The sequence below is a fragment of the Pararge aegeria genome, chromosome 9 (assembly GCF_905163445.1).
Source record: "Pararge aegeria chromosome 9, ilParAegt1.1, whole genome shotgun sequence".
Lineage (NCBI taxonomy): Eukaryota > Metazoa > Arthropoda > Insecta > Lepidoptera > Nymphalidae > Pararge > Pararge aegeria.
In genome coordinates this window covers 17,192,882-17,214,349 of record NC_053188.1, presented here as the reverse complement: position 1 = coordinate 17,214,349, position 21,468 = coordinate 17,192,882, and the positions used below count along the sequence as shown (strand labels likewise).

General features: G+C 33.4%; 1 protein-coding gene across 2 annotated transcripts in view; it reads left to right on the top strand.

Moving 5' to 3' along the window:
- The window catches only part of LOC120626395 (centaurin-gamma-1A), a 107,841-nt gene that overhangs the window by 74,646 nt on the left and 11,727 nt on the right, over positions 1–21,468 (top strand). Inside the window, exons 4-7 of one of the 2 annotated variants that reach the window (XM_039893915.1) lie at positions 9,816–9,957; positions 11,025–11,159; positions 12,994–13,121; positions 20,579–21,106. In XM_039893915.1, the coding sequence (XP_039749849.1) occupies positions 9,816–9,957; positions 11,025–11,159; positions 12,994–13,121; positions 20,579–21,106 (933 nt within the window). Of the gene's footprint in view, positions 1–9,815; positions 9,958–11,024; positions 11,160–11,632; positions 11,931–12,993; positions 13,122–20,578; positions 21,107–21,468 lie in introns of those variants that run through there. The other variant, XM_039893916.1, reaches the window with a different exon arrangement.

Sequence of the window (21,468 nt, the reverse complement as noted above, 5' to 3'; positions counted from 1 at the left end):
TGGCCCAACCAGGGATTTGAACTCAGGACTTAGTGATCTCTAGTTGAACATGCTAACCACTAAACCATCGAGGCGCTATGCCCATGGATACAATTTACAAAGTAGGCATAAGTGCGAGAAGCTGAAACTACAAAATTCCAAAAAAGGTCAGGTCCTATTTCTCCTATTTCTCATTCAAACGACATATAAAATATATATATACATATATAAATAACTAGGTATATATGAAAATTGGAGGCAGGTACTTTTGCTACGTCGGGTAGCTTAAAGTTACAAGGTGCAACCTATCTACGATTCAATTCCGTCAATAACCGAAGTTCGGCGTAGTTAGCTTGTTGGGTGAAGGTCAAATACCATTTGAATTTCGAATATGTCATGGAACGCTCGAGTTTGCCTCAGGCGTGGCAATCGTGGTTTGAATTTCAAATTTTATTCGTTCGAGATAGCAAACACTACTAAATGCTCTGTTATCCGCCTGATGACATCTGAGTGACGTAAGCACGGAATAATAACCGAATGTTTGAATTTAGGTTATGCTTATTTTGGTGTGGTCAGTACAAAATATTAAAAATATTAAAAATGTTATAATTAAAATACATTTTAATGACAGCAGAAATGTATTTTTCTGTTCATACATGCGTAAAGTAATTCCGACTTTTAATATTTTTTATAATGTGTATTAAAGTTGGACTTTTTTTTAAAGAGTAAACCTTTAAGGTACCGTCATCCGAAAGCGCGCTGCGGCTAACACACAGAACGTTAGCAATGAATTTTTGCCATAGCAAATTGAGTGCTGCCAGTAAAAATAATTTACGCTATTTAAAAATAACAAGTAGAAAAGTAATTATTTTTAATACTTACTACAATTAGATTTACTGAATGTTAGTAGCGTTCCTCGAATTCCTTACATTGTTTTCCATTTGGCGAATACGAAACCTTAATGTGTGCTGGCTGGCTTGAAGTTTCTACGTATAATTCGTATAACTTATATTATATAGACACATAAATGTTACGTATTGATAATTTCTGTTAACATTAAAGTTAGTAATGTTAACATTGTTAACAAGTTAGCAGTTTATTTGCTTATCACATTCACTCCCCACCCTCGCTAGTCGTTAGGGCGCACGGTTATAAAGTTGTAACTCGATAAAATGGGCTTTTCCATTTTGTGTTTCCCGAAGCCCCATTTGTTTTGGGGACAAGACGCTGTATGAAATGTTTTACGAATGCACCACTAAGGTAAAAGTTTTCATGTGTTTTGCCTGTATTGCTTTATAAGTAAATAAATTCGTGACTCGTATACTCGTGAATTTTTATAAAATTGTAAGAGCTCTTGCTCATGAGCCAGCTCTTACATTTTTTATATAAAGCAGCGAACCTGAGTAGGTTTTAAAGGGTTACAGACGTTGAGGCAAGCGCACGAATACTTTTAGAGGCTCGGTTGGACTTAACGAAATTTGGAAATAGGGAAGACCCTATTTCATTACGTCATCCTTAGGTGATCTGGGGCATGGCTCAAGATTGATGTCTGCAACAAGATAAGTCCGTACAACCAAACTGAGATTATAATAATTGCTTACTGCCCTATTCCTACGTGCAAAGAGACGATGCTGGTTGTGTTTTTAAGGATGAGGCATGCCTAACCTCTCTCTATCTGGCCGTTCCTTCATCACTGAAGATCGTGGCCTGGTTAGATCTCAACTTCGAGTGATTAAACTGTCTTCATCGGCTTGTGTTGGCCATTTTGGCGATTTGACAGAAACGGCACGAGTTTGACTTTTTCAACTGGCCAGCCAATATTTTTGGGGACCGGCCTCTAGGTCTTTCTTTGCCTTCGGTGTTGCCTATATTTTTTTTCCAGGCTATCATGCTTAACCAATACAAATTAAATATAGCCATTTAAATATGAATAAAATCCTACTTCATGAATCGTTCCATGGTCTCTTGTTTTCAACAAAAAGGTATCATGTCAAATCAATTCACTTGGCGTGGAAAACGTTAACAGCGGTTTTACATGTAAATGTTCGTAACAAAGCAACACAGCAGCATGATTTATTTATGAGGCTAAGCAGCCGTTTTAAAGAATACAGAGTACAAACCAGGAGTATGGTGTTTTTACGACTACACAATATAACTAAAACAATCCTTCTTACAGTGCCATTATGTATGTTTATAAGTATTTGACTTTTTATAACCTGTCGTTAATGCTATCTCTATTATACTTTCAGAAGATAACAGATAAATAAAATCAAAAGTTATTGCTCTTTTGTTTCTATTTTATAGATTTGTTTTCTTGCACTGACTTATTTTTCAGTATTGTAAGTATAGATTACTCTACGCGTCTAGCGAAGGCCCAGTCGAAGCGTTCAACCTGAGACTGCGAAGGCATACAAATTTGCGTCCTATGAGCGATTATAAACAAAAAGTGCTATTACGGCATTATGAACCTGAATCTAAATCTTTCAATTATAAACTTAATTAATATTTAATATTTACAGAACATAGATAAAACGCCATTCTTCACTGACTATTGTTTCTTATATTCGCTGCTATTTCCTTTCTGAATGCATTGTTTGTTTCGATTTCAGCCGCGGCGGCCTACAGCTCATAGTTTCCTACCTAGTATAATACCCTGCCTATTATCTAGAACTATCGATCTATAGCTACAAATGTTATCTATGGTACCAGATTTTTAAATAGAGATTCCGCGAATAGCGATTTTGACAAATAACTATATTAAATATGTACTAATAATACATCGTTTGATGCAAATTATACTAGTTTTGCTCATGTAAATGTAACGTGTGTATGTCAGAAAACTATTGTTTCATAATAATCACTATTATTCGAAGGAAGACGCAATAAACCAATCCTGTTGTAGACAGATCTATAAACAAAACTAAATTGACAAGTCCAAAACTGGTGCTATCCTATTCCACAAAGAAAACGACGAAAGGGTTGGGATGGGACTACTGCCAATTTAGTTTTGTTTAGAGATCTGTGTACAATGAAATTGGCATTAATGTCGAATATAATCGAGTAAGTACCAATAAGGTGGTATTTCGCGGCATATTTGGTCTAAACCAGAAGAGACATAAACAACAAGCTTAGTTTTCAAAGCAAAGCAATTTGCTGAGAAGCAACCAAATTACAATAGGGCTCTTTAATTAGGCAGTAATTCGTGCTTCGTTTTGTTTACTACTGTCCCCGCGACGCTTGTTACGGCCAGGATGTAATTTTACACTCGAAATTTATTCACTCATTGCCGTCGTTGGCAACTTAATTTCTAATTGAGTGTAATTTTCGACACGTGCTTGGCTACCGTTGCATGAAGAATGTTGTTTTGAGGCGCTCTTACGTAGATTTGTTTGTTTTAGATTGCTACTAAAAACATGATTGTTTTAGAAACGTAAACAATTATATTCATATAAATCTCTTTGTAGAGCGCCGTCTTTATTTACCGACTTACATAAAAGAGACTCAACTAAATTTGAGGATGATCTTTGGAGATAGATAAAGGAACTCCTCAAAGTGTATGTATAACACTTTGAGGAGTTCCTATCTGCATTATTTATATAAAATCGGATTCTGTACGTTAGTATTCGCAATACTTATAAAGTAAGAGATGAGATTGACTGTTATTTTAACACAACGTTGCATGAAAGTGTTTATATATCATTATTCCTGGATATTATCAAATTGCAAAACTGGCTTGGATGTTATTTCATTCAATTAAAATCAATAAACCATGTTTATAATAGGTAAATATGAGATATATTATTAATTCAACAGTGAGTACCTACATGACAAGTAGGAATCTATTTTCTTGGTATAAAAAATGTACAATACTAGTTACCATAATTGAATTAATAAAATTGGGACGACGGGTAAGTAGGATTTAATTCGTTTTCAACGAGCATCTTCTATTGTGCTATATTGCTGATTATTTGTATGTCTGGAGTTTGTTTTCAATATTACCATAATAAATTACCGTGAATTTCTCGTCACGTTTCTGTGTATTACCATAAGGTTAACGAGCCTGTATCAATAGGTTTTAATGTTTAGTCTTTCATCTCAGTTACTTTACTTAAGTATCTATAGTAAGGTACAATTAAAGGATTAATTCTAAAATGTTCACTTTGTTGCTGTATTCTTTTTTCTATAATTTTTATTTAGTTTTTATTTTAGAATTGTGTACTTTATAAAATCATATATAATAATCTACTGTTAAATAGCTGTAATATTTGTCTGTTTACTTTATTTGCGCGCATTAAGTACACAAAAACAAAAAAAGAGTGTTTTAGATAAAACTCGAAATCATCCCTATACCTTCTCAGACATTAAAATTAGTGTAGTGGAGACGATAATAAGCCTGGACGGAAAGACCGACAATGTACGTTTAATAAATGGTATTTATCAACTTTGTTGCTGTATTCTTTTTTCTATAATTTTTATTTAGTTTTTATTTTAGAATTGTGTACTTTATAAAATCATATATAATAATCTACTGTTAAATAGCTGTAATAGTTGTCTGTTTACTTTATTTGCGCGCATTAAGTACACAAAAACAAAAAAAGAGTGATTTAGATAAAACTCGAAATCATCCCTATACCTTCTCAGACATTAAAATTAGTGTAGTGGAGACGATAATAAGCCTGGACGGAAAGACCGACAATGTACGTTTAATAAATTGTATTTATCAACTTCTTACAGCGAGATATGTCATCATCATTGACAACCTTTTACCAGCCCACTACAGGGCACGGGTATCTTCTCAGAATGATAATAGTTAAGCCTTAGCCACGCTGGGCCAGTGCGGAGAAATGTGCTATGATTCATATTTTTGCACTGATTATTTTCTTATAGAATCCTACGAAGATCATGTCGAGAAATCATGTCGTTAACCTTATTTATACTGCAGACGACCTTTTCAATCTTAATTTGTAAAGCATTATGAAAATAACTGAAATAACTAAAATGAATTTGTTTAATACCTACAAGATACGGCATTTATCTCTTTAAAATAAACCAACATAATGTACCTAAGTGAAATAACCTTTTAGAAATGTAATTTATCCAACTTAAGCTTGATATTTGCAAAATTGAATAGAAGAATGGTAGGCAGGTAGGTAGGTACCAATACTTAAGCTAAGTAATTCTTTGTTAACTTATGATACGAATACTTTGTAAACAATGTAATAGATCGTTAACTGTAACTAAGTAAACTTAGTGGCTGCAATCAATAGACACAAATATTTCAACCTGTAACATTAGACATTTAAAAAAAAACAGGAAAACCTTCGTTAAACTGTAGCGATAAAATGTACCTACGGCATCATTTAAGCTAAGTAGTTCTTTGTTAACTAATGCTTCGTATACCTTAAACTCTGTAAATAATTTCTTAAATCGTTGACATTAAATAAGTAATCTTAGTGACTGCAATCAAAAGACACCAATCGTTAAACATGTAACTCTAGAAATTTATAAAAACAAGAACACTTTTGTTAAAAGGTAGCGATGAAATAATGGTGACCAAAATCGCTTGTTTCCTACAAACTAGTACATAATGTGGTAAAGGAAGCAACCAAACCACAAAGTAATACCTAGCTAAAGTATCACGTTCAGTAAACGTCATGTAGGTGAGAGCCTCAGGACTAAGGAGTATCCCTGTATCGAGTTACCAGCCCGCATTATTTTTGCCTCTATTCATGCTCTTGTAAAAAACAAAGTCAACGCGTCTGCATAGGTACTTACTGTATTGTAAAGACCTTTTGTTAGCATATCACCCTGGTTTTACGGGGGCTTGGAAACCTGTTCCCGATTACTTGTAACAAGATAACAAAAGATCTTAACTCTTACGATATGCATGAACCCATATTGTTTAAAACTGTTTCCTCTTTTAAACATCTACAGAGTTTATATCCTAAGATAATTCAACGATAATTATTATTAATTATAACTGTAATCAAAAAGACTAAACTTGTCAACTGCTTGATGTAAGATTTGAATAATTCATGAGAGAAAATTTTATTTGTATTTGCGACCTTCAAGCCAACAAGGTTGTTTGATAGTCATAGTAGAAAACGTGTATCATCTATTCTTAAGTTATAAAAAATGCTTTTGTTATTTTAATTTTAAATGCACTCAGTTCCATCACGGCACCTCAGTTATAGGTCAGCCACCCCTGATAATGCGATATAAGGTACCTATCATCGTTAGTATACCGACGATGCCAGTCCAACGGTGTAATCCTATCTGCTCATTTAAATTATTTAAAAGTGGTCGGAAAGAAGAAATCTACTGCTTACAGTATTCTCTGGGATTTGGAGACTTTTTGTAAATAAAAAATGTTTCTATACTTATGTTATAGTCTTATTTATACCTACACTGATAAAAATTATTTCAGGGTGCGTTATCGACGGACAAACAAAACGCTATTTCTAGTCCATTGTCCTAAAATGATAATAATATATTCGTAAATTGTGCACTATCAGCGGAACGGGCGAATGAATGAAATTTGTTCTAAATACCAACATCTTTTTCCGCACTGCAAGACTGTAGTTTAGCTAATGTAAAGCGTAGCATTCATCAATATTTTCATGAGGTCATATATACACTTAATGCATCTTTATGTAAATATTCAAAAACCAGCCGAAAAGCGAAACTTCGTAATGCTTGTTCGGGATGAGTACCCAACTTCAAATATGCGTACATATCTGTTCTGTGAGCAAAGTCTCAAAATGCGATAGACGAGCAGAAGTATGACTTCGTTGTTAGATATCCTTGTTGCAATGGCAGCGAAGTCCGCAGGCAGAAATCTCATAGCAAAACGAAATAGTACTGTATACTGAGATAAAGATTTTTTGATAAGTAAGCTTGATTATGTTTAATTATTTGCTTGCTCGATGTTACATGACACCACACCTGCTATTTTTACTATTAATCTTGTATGGTTTATGTTAAACAGTTAATAAAAAATATTTAGTCTTTACAAGTCAAGTCAGTGGAACGATATATTAAATTATTCTTCTGCTTTACCGATAAAGTGCACGCACGCTACCTTTACAGATTCGTTTGCAGCGACATTCAATTACTTTCCAGTTTCCGAGCGTTTCGCTACTCCTACTATTTTATGTGGATTATGAGATTTCTTTAACTTTTGTATTTTATTATATTCTGTTTTCATTTGAATATGCATAGCAGTTTGTTTGCTTTTTTTCTGACTACATAGTTGGTGTTTTCTACGCAGTTTCAGTGATAACATTTATTTTTATCTTCCCTGGTACTATCTCCGTCCATACGTATCAGATCAGAGATTAATATTTTAGTATCAGTAGAGCATGAGAATATTTGCGATGAGATAGTTATCTAGGACAACTTAATGTTGTTTTTTATTGATCAACAACACTTTAATTATTTTGTCTAATGTCTAATATAATCGACAACCCATCCATTACCCTCATCCGACTTTACTACATGTATGTGTGGCTTAGGCATATTGCAAGCTTCAGGAGAGATGCATTTATCTGGTATTTCTCTCTGGAAAGGGCTTTTATCGTGAGAAAGCGGGATAGAAATATACGAAGGCTTCGCAACAAGGCTCCGAACCGCCCGCCCGCCCAGTCGACTTCAGTGTTCTGCCCTGTTCACAACACGATTGTTTTTCTATTAAGACATATTTGGATATCAGGAAATAGTTAAAGGATTTTGTTTAACTTACGGGGAAGCTCCTGATGACATTGTGTTATTGGTGAAGAGATAGTGCAGTTATGGATTGGTGAGATAGTTTTAATATTATATTAGGCTTAGTTACGAAATAATATTACTTTGGATTACGGTTAGATATTTAAAACCGTCATTGCATTTGCATTTTATTTATCATTCTAAAGAAATGCTATACAGATCCAGTGTTCAAGTAACATATACTAGTAATTTCATGCAAGTTTAACTGACTTCATATATTTTATTAAAAATACATCTGACTTTATTAGTGTTACATTAGGACCATTCTGCCTGGTTAATAAATATGAACATGTCTAACAATAATTATTATAATTATAATTAACTACTTTATAAAGTGAACTAATGAAAATTTAGAGGATATTTTTTATTGTGTTTAATGGTCGAAGCTAACGAGCTAACGGCAATTTTAGTGTACGTTTTTGTAATTATATACAATCCCTTCGAGTCTAGTTTGAACGTTAGGACTCCCAAATGGAATATTTGTTTGTCTATTCGTCTCGTTTATGAAAGGGATCGGAAAAAGACTTTTACGGCCTGACTCGTCAGCATCACGCAATCCGGTTCCTACTTGTACTGCCAAATGCTTTTCAAGAGGAAAGGGGTGACACCCTCCCACGCACATATCTCCATTGAAGTGGAAGCTGAGTTATTCATGCACTTCGTGTTAGCTTTTGTTTACGCAAGACGATTGTTCCTTCCTCTTATTAGTTGATCAAAGCTGTATACATAGACTATATACATAAGTTTACTTTACTTCTTAAAAAATATATTATTACACGTTCCGAGCCAAATGACCGCTACAACTTTTTACACGACACAATTGTAAAGTTCGATCACCCATCTAATAACCGATTTGTATCAACGTTACAACGGCCGATATCAACTGATGTGGAAAAAATCGAAGTTTAAAAGATTTTAGTTATTTTTTGTCAGTGCAAACCAAAAAAGCTATCAAATGTATAAGCTGATATCAAATGTATAAACTTATTTTCGAAATACTTATTTACTACCAAAAAGTAATGTATCTATGTGGATTTCTCTGTTCCACCGTAACTGTTTAATGCATGAATAGATTTCGATGTCACATGTGTACATCTAATCACATGAGTATCTTTGGAATCCTATCATCAGCTTGAATTACACTATAAATTAAAAATAATAATACGTCGGTTGTATGGCGCCATTTCCAATGTGTAAATTCATAGTGTTTGGCAGTCATGTTTTTTTATTTTTGTGTACGTGATGTAGTTATATTTTCCTAGATGACTTTTGTCATGTCGCAACCCACAGTGTTGTGGCATAGTTGTGCCATAAACCCCTTTCATTCCATAGCCCTTAACACGACATAATATTACCCTTAGTAATTATCATGGGGTTTTACGTAGGGTGCGATTTTTTAGATATACGAGTAATTTTGCAAAGTAGGCACCCATTTTTTTGTATATTGACGAATCCACCGGACATTATGTTCGTCGGTTTGTTCATAATTCTTTAACTTTTACGATTTTCTTTTTTTTAGAATATAAAATTCAAGTATTGATTTTTGATTATGATCAGAGCCGAAGCAACATTTAAGTCTAAATACTTTGAGTGGTTCAAATGCTTAGAAACTGATTTTTTTGCCACATTTGGTTTTTTCCCCTGAAGATTTTGTTAAATAATTAATCAGATGAACACAAGTTGATAAATAATAATAGAGAGTTCTGTTTTATTGATTTGTTCAATATTTACTCATATTCAATTATATTCTCTCTTTTTAATAAATAATAATATAAGTATCCCGACTTCCCGAACATTATGGTAAGGTAACAGTATGGTATGAATGTGAAAATAAGACAAATTTTAGAAATATGAAAATATTTTAACGAGTTATAAGCAAGTTCTTTCACAGGCAGCATAGGTAAATGGCACCTTGCAGCTATAGAAGTTATATCTTCTTCCACCACCTTTAAGCTGTAATCTCAATCCTAGCAATCATTATTAACGTTTCAAATTGTATGCATTGATGTGATGAGAACTTCAAAGTAATTTGGTTCTGTAAAAAATACTAAGGTTTCTTTTCATATTTACAGTTTACTGCGTGGGTGGATGCCGTAATCTTCGTGTTCAGCCTAGAGAACGACATCAGCTACAACACCGTTTCAAATTACTTCAATAAGATGTCCCACTACCGCAATTCAGCTGAAATTCCAATTATATTAGTCGGCACACAAGGTAATTTATATTACAAGATAAAATATTAGTTTTGCATGCAATTCATTTACCATAATTTGTTTTTATGTTTGTCTTTCCGGTTTAATCCAATTTTTAAATACTTCTTGTCATCCAAATAACAAAATTTACCTTTTCGTACGTAATTCCATCTAATGTCAATATGGTGTTAGGATGCTGGTCCGACGATATGACTGAAGGTTCATAGAACTTATTTCTAAGAAGAACTTAATGTTATAGTTATCGATCTCCCAAGTTTGTGCTTGTTATTGTATTGTTGTTGTTGTTGTTGTTGGTCTCGTTGAGTATGTTGTTAAATAAATTGAATGAAGCGATCTTGCTTTTTTTTTTAAATATTATTTCTGTAAGTATTCTATAAAATGTAATTACTTACGTATTTCAACGACTTTTTAATTTATAAAAAAAAATATGTACGTAGAATAAGCATTGTATTCTCTTGAAAATAGAATGTAAAATTTAGTCAAAAGATATTGGGCCAAGTTATTTAATCAAATATAGTGATGTACACTTTTCTTAAGATTCTTTCCTTTTTACTTCCTTCGGTCAAAATTCCATTGAAGACCAATAATTTTACGAGCTACTTGCTATCGAATAAATGAGGTGATCTATGAGATTACCAAATTGCTGGGCCTTTGTTCTTTGACTTTTATCGAGCGTCTAACGAGTCACAATATCTTAGTTTTCACGTTTCGGATGTTAGTAAGACAAAATCTAGTTAATTTGTGTACCTACTGATCTAGCCTAATTTTAAGGTATGAAACAATTCCATAATTCTTCGTTTCCGTCAGGTGAGATTTTTATTTTGTTTTAAAGTGGTATTTATGTTAGAATATTAATTGCTCTTTACTGATTATATAATATCGTTTCAACTGACTTTGACCTAAAAGTGAAAGTTCTTTATTGATTTCTTTAAACACCTGTCTGTATCAAACTATAAATAATATTATGGTTTTTATAAGAGAATCATTATACAAACAATTTCCATAATTTAATTCCGCTCGATGTTTCTAATAAGGTGTTTCCTATTTAATGATTGGTTGCTCTTCCAGATGCCATAAGTGAAAGCAGTCCGCGCCTTGTGGACGACAACCGCGCTCGTAAATTGTCGAATGAACTACGAAGGTGTTCTTACTACGAGACGTGTGCAACATACGGCTTAAACGTCGAACGGGTGTTTCAAGATGGTATGTATTTAATGTCTATTAAAATAGGCCAAAAACGACTTTGATAGAACAAAGAACTTAGAATTAAAACACATGTCAGCAGATGTTATTAATATTATAAACAAATTAATGCGATTATAGTTAATATATTTTACATTTAATGAACATCAGTTGCGTTTAAACTTTGCGTAATTTTTAAATTTATAAATATAAGTTTAACATAAAAAAAAATTGAAAGTTGTTATGAAAATAAATAATTAAGTTTGGATCGGCCAACGAATCAATTTACGCCCAATTAATTCATTCAACTCTATGATTATAATCGTATTCCATTACATAACAACATTTTACACCGTAGCCGTACGGCTTGTGTTCGTTTCGCGTGACGCTCCAGCCAATGCGTGATGCTATCCGATCGGAATGGATAGGTGGTTGATATTTCTACGCGTGGGGGACTGGGGAGTTCGCCTCGTGCAGTGGTAACACCGGCGCTATGCCGAACGGTCGTTGTCATGTGCGCCAAGCGTTTGTCGTTCAATCGGTCATTCGTTCCGCATTGTTTACATTTTTTTTTGACATTCCTCGTATGCCGGTGAAGTGAAAAGTGTTTGATTGAGTGTGATTTTTCACATTTAACGCGTGAATATTTCGTCTTTCTGAATGGCGCAATGGACAAAACGCTCATATTCAAGTCGAACATGTCGCCGATATCGAGTCTCAGGCGTCGGAGTTCGTGCTACAATATACAAAGAGCAGAAGAACGCGACCGTCGAAAATCGTCGAAATTTGAATGTGCGTTGATCACTATTCATTACCGAACTTTATTTACCGTTTAGGATAGCATTGTTTTTGTGCTTTGAATAGAAATAGCTTACTTTAGGATAGTTTAGCGTTTTGTTATTGGTTTCTGAATGTCGGGTATGCTCTAGTTTAGTTTAGATAGATTGCGCTGGATAAGAAATATTAATCCAAGTGCTTAAATCGGATGGGTTTATTCCAGTCTCGGAGAGCATGCGTCAACCCATCATCCGTATGCTGAAAGAAATAATTATTAAACCCAGGGGTAATTGATTGCATGAAAACTCAATTTTATGACGGTTTTAATTTATTAAGTGTACTTCACACTTATTTATTACAATAAATAGTATCAATTCAATAACAAAACACTGTAGATATGTGAATGTGACTACAAACCATATAACACTAATCACAAGATCAAACATGAAATACCTAGCTAACAATTATAATATTCGCACAAGAGTCTTATTTCGCTATCTAATTCAGTCGATCCGTATTTCAATATTATGACTATAATGATGGACAAAACAAACCTCTGAAAATAAGACCATAGGATACTGGAGTTCCATTCTATGGTGCTGGCATGGCAACCGTGCATCGGAAAACTCAGCATTGTCTAACCCCTAATTTGGTTTACCTACAGATAACATCAAACAAGTTGCAAAGAACCTTTGGCCACAGGGTCAAGATCATGAATAAAGACAATGATAATGATGTTTCTAAGCTCCTTTCAAATTCTCAATTCAAGACATGAAGTTTTGAGTCTAGAATTTTAAATGAATTAATTCAAGTACTTAGGTCTATCAAAGGCACATTAAGAAGCGTTTATACATATAAGTTTACATTATTGTGAGGTGACAGTGATGACTATATGTAGGTATTTGTTTACTTACAAGTGCAGCCCAAAGTGTTCTAAACACACCTTGGTTTAAAAAGAGCCCACAAAAAAACTTAGAAAGTTCATTTTGTTGTTACCATCTCTCAGTTAAGACACTGTGACCAGCAGTAAAACTTTAATAAGGCTACAATGTTCTACAAGAGTGTGGTATTTTTACAGCATGCCAGAAGATTGTTGGTACAAGACTATCAACATCATCCCAGTGCCTATCAGGAGGCTCAAGGCCAGTGACTCCTCAGCCCCTAGCTAATTCTCCAAGCCACAATCATTCCACATTCCTATATAAGGTAAGCTATTTCAATTTAAGTGCAGTGTCATTTTACGCTTCAGTGAGGCTTAGGTTATTGTTTTTAAATGATTGCCTTACGGAAATCAGCTGTTTTAGACTTCAATATTCTTTACGTATAACAATCAGCTATTGCTGTGTGTGCGTGTCAAAAACACTTAAAAACATTTTGACAATTTTTTTTTTTGTTTTGTTCACCTCAATGCTTGGTTGGTTGGTTTAGGAAAAAATTAAATAGAATGACCTAAAAGGGCAGTTGAAATTTTAAACTGGTAATTTTAAGTGGGAAGTACCAACAAGGATTACTGTTAATAAATGGCATTCTTTTCGGCAGGTGGTTGCTGTACATAGACTCTTTTAAACTTGTAAATGCAAAAGGCTTTTCGGCTTTTAATTGTATAAGCCTCTTTTCCTCTATCAAGTATATAATATAAAACAAAGCATCTTATATTCACTGTCCTAAAAAAAAAAATTTGATGCCTTTAGACTTGGAATTTTTACACAATGTGCTATTTCTATTAAAAAGTGTTTAGCTTTTAAAATAACTTAGGTATAGACAATGCCAAAATTCCTTATTTATATTATAAATTTGTAAGAAAACCATTATAACAGCTAGTATGTCAAAATTGTAATAAAGTATTTAAATCAGCCTTCAGAAGGTACACACACAGTGAGTTGATAGTGATTATTACATTATTAAACTTAATATTAAAGCTATTTGGTCACTAAAGGCGTCATATTTAAGAAATAGACCACAGCAAACTTGAGCAGGTGTTGTAAGCTCTATTTCCCCTTTCTGGCAAGAGAGGACATCTTTGGTCATAAGTGGGACACTAATACTGCCCAGCTAAGAAAAATACAGTACTCTTTTTATATTTCATACTAATTAAATAATTAAAATATAAAAATAGATTGATTGACTTATAAATATATTACACTATGTCCTCGTGTACTTTTTTGTAGGTAATAATGAGTACTTTAATTATGTAGTACATAATCTTTCTGTCACCTATAAAGTCAAAGTCAAAGTCAAAAATATCTTTATTCAAGTAGGCCCACAGGTGGCACTTTTGATGCGTACATAAGAATTACACGGTAGTGAGATGATGGCGATAACCACATTCGTAAACTTAAAACTAAAGCTACGAGGGTTCCAAACGCGTCCCGGTCTAAGAAGAAGCCCACAACAAACTTAGCCGGGTGTTTTTTTTTTTTTTTTTGTTATCGCCATCTCACAATGTAATTTTAAATTATTAGAAGAGCAACCTGGTTAGAGCAATAATTTACACCCAAGCTTTTTTATCGTTTACGTAGTCCTTTATACTATAATAGGACTTTTCTATAAGCTTACGTTTAATACAAACTTTGAACTTTTTAAGAGACATCTCCAAGATGTCAATTGGTAGTTTATTGTAGAATTGTATGCAATTTCCTTTAAACGAATTATGAATTTTATGTAACCTAGTATATTGCACTGTAAGTTTATTCTTACTTCTAATGTTTAAATTATTGCAGTCACATTTTTTCTTAAATTTAGAAATGTTTTTATGGACGTACATTAAATTTTCAAATATGTACTGACTATACACTGTCATTATTTTAAAATCTTTAAATTTATCTCTCAATGACTCTCTCGGACCCATTTTGTAGATAGAACGAACAGCCCTCTTCTGCAGCACGAAAATAGTGCTAATATCAGCAGCATTACCCCAAAGTAAAATTCCATATGACATAATGCTGTGAAAGTAACTAAAATATACCAGTCTAGCAGTTTCTACGTCGGTCATATGGCGTATCTTCTTTACCGCATAGGCAGCAGAACTAAGCCTGTTCGATAAATTATTTACATGAGGGCCCCATTGAAGTTTAGAATCTAACGTTATTCCTAGAAAAACTGTCGTATCCTCCAGTTTCAGTTCCTCATTATTAAGTAGTACAGTGGTTTTCACGTGTTTAACATTAGGTAAAGTGAATTTTATACACTTGGTTTTTTTTCCGTTAAGAACCAAATTATTAGCTTCAAACCACTGTACCACTTTAGCGAGAGAGTTGTTTACGTCGTCAAAAGCTAGTTCACGTCGATTTATTTTAAAAGTCAGTGATGTATCATCGGCAAACAGAACTATCCCGTGTTTATCCTTGGCAAGGTAAGGAAGGTCATTAATGTAAATAAGGAACAGAAATGGTCCTAATATAGACCCCTGTGGGACACCTATTTTCATAACTGATCCATTAGACCGTTTTCCATTCACGTCGACTTTCTGAATTCTATCGCGTAGATAGTTACTCATTAAGTCTAGAGCTACACCCTGAATTCCATAGTGGTGTAGTTTCCTAACTAACGTTTCGTGTTGAACACAATCAAACGCCTTAGATAAGTCACAGAACACACCAAGTGCATCACGTGACTCCTCCCAGGCTTCAAATATGTTTTGTATTAGCTCAACACCTGTGTCGATTGTTGAGCGACCCCGTGTGAAACCAAATTGCTTAATATGAAGTAAATTATACTTATGAAAATGGTAAAGTAATTGATTTAAAATGAGTTTTTCAAAGATTTTACTGAAAGTGGGTAGTACGGATACTGGTCTAAAGTTAGTGGGGTCAGAAGTACTACCCGATTTAAACAATGGAACTATTTTACTAAGTTTCATTAAGTCAGGAAACACACCACAATCTATACAATTATTAAATATTAAGGCTAAATCGGGTGCAACAATATCAATTAATGATTTGACAACGTTTACGGAAATGCCCCACAGATCATTTGTTTTTTTATTAATTAATAATTTAAAGGCTTTAATAACGTCAGAGCCACTAACATGCGTGAATTTAAAAGAATGGTTACACTCAGGCACATTTTCCTTTAATAGAGAGAGAGCCATATCTGGTGAAGAGTTTAATGATTCTGTTGTGGAGACGGGAATGTTGGTAAAGAAGGTTTCAAAAGCAGTAGCCACCTCGAAATCTGTTGTTAAGGCTTTATTATCTACATTAAGTTTAAAATTAATATTTCGTGGTGTTACTCTTCCCGTCTCCTCATTAATTATGTTCCAAGTAGTTTTGATTGCATTGCTGCTATTTTTAATTTTATTTTTGATGTATCGCGTCTTTTCTAAGTGGCAAGCGCGTTTAAAATTCTTGGAAAACAATTTAACATAATCCCCAAACTTATCACCAGTGTTAAATTGACGTTCAGCATACAATTCGTACAGCTTTTGGCTATTTTTATGAAGTTCAACTGTCGCCCACTCACTAAAATTTAATGTATCAGTAATCACAACCGACTTACTAGTAAATATAGAATGAAATAGTCTATTAAAGGTATTGAAAAAGGAGCTGTACATTGCATTTGGAGTCGCCCCTGAGGGTAGGAATGGGAGGTCATTTACTAGGCTATATCTCATTTTCTCTATGCGGTTGGATGTTACAGGAACAAATGTTATTTTACGTTTAGAAACATTTTTCTTCACATTTTCAAATTGAATAATTTGACCACAATGATCAGAGTCTAATTTACTAATAATATTTTTGCTTATAGGAATTATATTTGTAAAGATGTTATCCAAACAGGTGGCGCTAGTAGCAGTTATTCTTGTGGGCTCCATGAACATATTTGATAGATTGTAAGTTTTAAATAAATTCAATAACTTGATACTTAAAGAGTTATTTTCTAAAATGTTTACATTAAAATCTCCGCATATTATTAACTTTTTATTACACTTTGATATTTTAAATAACACTTCATCCATTACCTTTTCAAAAAGTTCAAAGTTTGACAAGGGTGGCCTATAAACAGTAACAATTATAAATTGCTCTAGTTCAACCGAGGCTAGCTCTATTGTCCGTTCAACAGAAAGGCTAACAATATCGTTTCTGTTTTTAAATTTTAAATTTTTATTTAATAAAATTAAAGAGCCTCCATGAATCGCTGTAACCCTGGTGAACGAACTACCAACCTGGTGGTTACCAAAATTAAACAAATATTCATGGGTTTTCAACCAGTGCTCAGTTATACATAAAATGCTAATGTTAAAATCATTTAAAAATAATTCAATCTCTAAGTCTTTTCCTCTAATACATTGAATATTTTGGTGAACCAAGTTGATATAATTAGAATTAGATTTTTTATTATATTTTTGGTTTAATAGTACATTGTGCGACCCCTTACTATAATTTTTTTCATATATGCCTGAGGGAGACTCAGTTGTCTGCTTTTCTAAGCAAGAGAAAGCCTCTGTTGTCTCCTTAACTAGTTTAAACTAAAATGACTTGGAATAATTTCCAAGGTTTTCATGTCAAAACTATTACACTGCTCAATAAAAGCAGCTGGTTTAGCCAAGTTCTTGGCTGTTATGGTAAAAAAATACGATAGCAAAACAGCTATCTGTTGTTTAAAATAGTGTGATAGGTAATATCTATCTCGGTACAAATTATAAGTAGGATTAGCACATTTGCTAAAGTCTATAACATGAAATTTCTTATTATATGTACATAAATTGTACAAAGTCATAAAAATTATACCTAATAGTATTTTCTTGGTGTGGCAAGTTATGAAAATAAGGAAATGTGTATAATACAATACTATTTACATTTAATGTATTTAAAGAATCAATAAGTTTAATCAGCTCAGGTTTGTTAACATTCCCTCTATTTCCCATTATGATAATTAAATCTTATTACTATATTTTTCTCAGAGCACGTGAAATAATGAAATTTGTATAGACAAAATTTTGCTACTTTTTTTTTACTTTATTGCAATTTTATCAAAGATCTCCCCTTTTTTTTAATAAATTATAAATTACGTTACTTTGTGATAACTAAGCTTTTATTTGGTGAAGAAATGGTTAAAATAGGTCTCGTACAAAAAAAACATACAAACAAAAAATCTTTCTTTCCTTTGAAGAGGAAAGATTTTTTATTTAGTATTGATATTAATATTATATAAAATTTTACAAATGGGTGTGGCATTAAAATTTGTCTCAGATAAGGAAATATGGAAATTGTTTTCAAATGATGATAATGAAAATATGTTTTACAACTCAAGAGTCCAGAATAGGCTACGAATGATAGATTGTTTTATTGGCTTTAATATTAGGTTAGGGAACAGTGGCGACGGATAGTAAAGTGAGCCACAACATCCAGACGAACACAACCAGTCTGTCAAGATATGTAATGACTAAGAAGAATATTAGGTCTTTTATATATTTTTATTGTTATGGTATCACACTAATGAATTAATTGTAAAACAGATTATTTATTACCAGTTAAAGGTTTAAAATCAAAATGGAATGATTCACATCTGATAACTTGATAACAGCTTATATGTGTGTCACTTCTAAATATAAAAATAAAACTCTATTCAGTTATCTGAAAGCTGTCTATATGTCTCAACTATAAAATTTATATCATGACAGCAATCTGATTTGTTTTGGTTATCTATAACACAGTGGTGGTTTAGCAAATAAATATGTTTTGATATGACCAAGCGGTTGGGTCAGTGGGCAAAAAGAATTGTTGTTTAGAAAATGTTTGATATTAGATGGGATGGTTAGAATTTGCATTTGGAGTAAGATGTAGTACTTGTTTATGTGTGAGTGTGCGTGGCAGTGTGCTTGTGTGTGTTTAAGTGTGTTATCTAGATTATTGGAACGATTTTGACGGGAGTTTTTAACATTGTAATGACACAGGAAATGGAACGAAAGGGCTCTGCAATAATGTGTTGCTTTTATTTTCAGAGATCAACCTCCAAATGGGAAGCACCATAAAATAATCTAATCTAATATTTGTCATATATTTTTCCAAGTTAGAGACATTCAAATCTTTAGTTATGATATTTGTTTTAAAAAAAATACTTATGTATATAACTCATTTTTGGTAAACATGTCCTTTATAAGTTTATCAGTAAATTATTGCATAAGCTAAAGTAACATAGCTGTCCTAAAACCAGTTTTTAAAGAATTCGGCTGTTTAGTCTCTCAGAAAATTACTTTTTCTGGCCCTTCTGTAATAGTGTATATTAACGCGGTTTTTAATGAATGTACTTTAATTGTTTTTGTTACCGCGGTATGAAACAACCAATGCCGTTTTCTACTAATAAAAAAGTTAGGTTTCTCTGATTGCAAGCACTGTTTGAGATTAAGATATAGATTAACTTATTCCACTCTTATCAAATTGTATCACAGCTTAATTCTTATCTAAGTTGGCTTGATAAACCTGACCTTGCGATAGTATTAGGAACATCAAAACATTAATAATAAATGATTATCTAGTTTGTACATCATACAATCAAATTAAAAATAAAATGAATTACCCTTTAACATCACGTCTCTCTAAAGAGAGAAAAATTTAAGAGTTTTGAATTTGCTTGCTGCTCCGATGACGGTTGGTGTGCTTTTAGAATATTTTTTATTTTTTTATTTATAAAAGTTAGTCCATCAATACAAAACACTTGTACTTGCGAATCTTTTAGATTCATACGTATGTGTAAATGATAACTTAAGTTTTGTAAATAAATAAATATATGTTTTGTTTGGATTATTATGACATGTTAAGTGGTGACTGAGTAACTGGTAACGAGAATAATTACTTAACTACTCGTTGCACCTTTAACTTTTTGGAGTTACGTGCGTTTCGAGCAATTAAGTTTCACGTGTATAATCCGCAAAAGGCCAGAGGGTGGTGGAGTATCGTTTAACCTTTCGTATTCTGAGAAGTGACCCGCGCGTTTTAGAGGGCAGGTAATCGGTTATAATGGTTAAGATGTTGATGATGATGAACTCTCCTTGGGAATCGAAAAACTCGCCATACTGACTGCTAGGGCAAAGAGGAATTAACCAATAATTACCTATCACTAGAGTTGCCATACGTCCCGTATATACGGGACTGTCGCCGTATTTAAAACATTACTTGCTGGAGAAAGCTTATTATAAAATAAACGTCTTTCTAAATGAGAATATTTAATAATTACAATAATAAGTTTGTCCCTCAATCTGGTTACAGCTCCCTCACAGGGTTCCATTTCAAATGTGTACATTAGATTGACATTCTCTTGAAAATATAATAATTACTTTATCTATGACATTGTAATGGAATGAATGAATGAATACACTTTTATTGTACACCACATAAACATAGAATTGTAATTAAATAAATATTTGATCATCCTGTCCCGTATTACTATATAACGACGATAAATAATGACGATAAATAAATTGAAAAAAAAAATGATTCAATAATTTAAATTTTTTTATTTTATCAAAAGTTGATACGGTTGAAATCACTTACACATGCATGCTATGTATATGTGATGTAGCTGAAAAGCCGCATGTCGGGTTTTGTTTGAGGAGAAAAAGTCCCGTAACGGTTCTAGAAGTTATGGCCACCCTACCTATCACCCAGCTTTTAATATTACTCAATTTTTAAATACATATATATATATATTTTTATTACTTTAAGGACACCCTCCCACGCGGCCACCACACGTTGTCAGCTTCATCGCACCACCTCCACCGGGGGGCGTCGTCGTTCGACGCCTCCTCAAACAGCAGCGGCATATCCTCCACACACGTCGTAGAGATACACAGCACCAACGGCTCCGACACGTCTTCACGATGGGGGAACTCCCTGTGCAGCCACGGCTCCTCGTCCGGCCTGGTCTCCATAGCAACGGAGAACAACAACGTCAAGTTCACCGCCCCACATTGTATGGACAACCTACAATCTTCGAAGGACGTCAAGGATCTCCCCACACCCTCATCCACCCCCACAACCTCTAGGAAGTCGAGAAGAAGATCAAACCTATTCACGCCCTCGAAGAAAGGAGATGATAGGCTTAAGAATGGAGAGTTAGGCTCAGGAAGGGCTATTCCATTAAAGCAGGGCTATCTTTATAAGAAGAGCAGTAAAGCGTTGAATAAAGAGTGGAAGAAGAAGTACGTCACGCTGTGCGATGACGGCAGGTTGACTTATCATCCTAGTTTACATGTGAGTTCAACTTTTGTCTTTACTCAAAACCCATTTGCTGTTTTCGACGCAACGAAGTAAAACGCCAACAATTTTCAGCACGAAATTATTGAATAAACGACACTAATAGAAATTGTTGGACGGTTTTATGTTCCAGCGAGGTTCTCTTAGCACATACCAAAACAAATTCGATGATTTCAGCCACAGGATGCTGAATATTTAAATTAATTTCAATAATTTAGTTTTGATAATAGTAATATTGCCATACTCCATTGTTAATACAAGAACTTGGACTAAATTATTACCAATTTATTATTAACTATATTATGGCAAATGGCCGCAAACTTCTTTTGCTGTGCATTGGTAACTATGCTCAGCGCTAA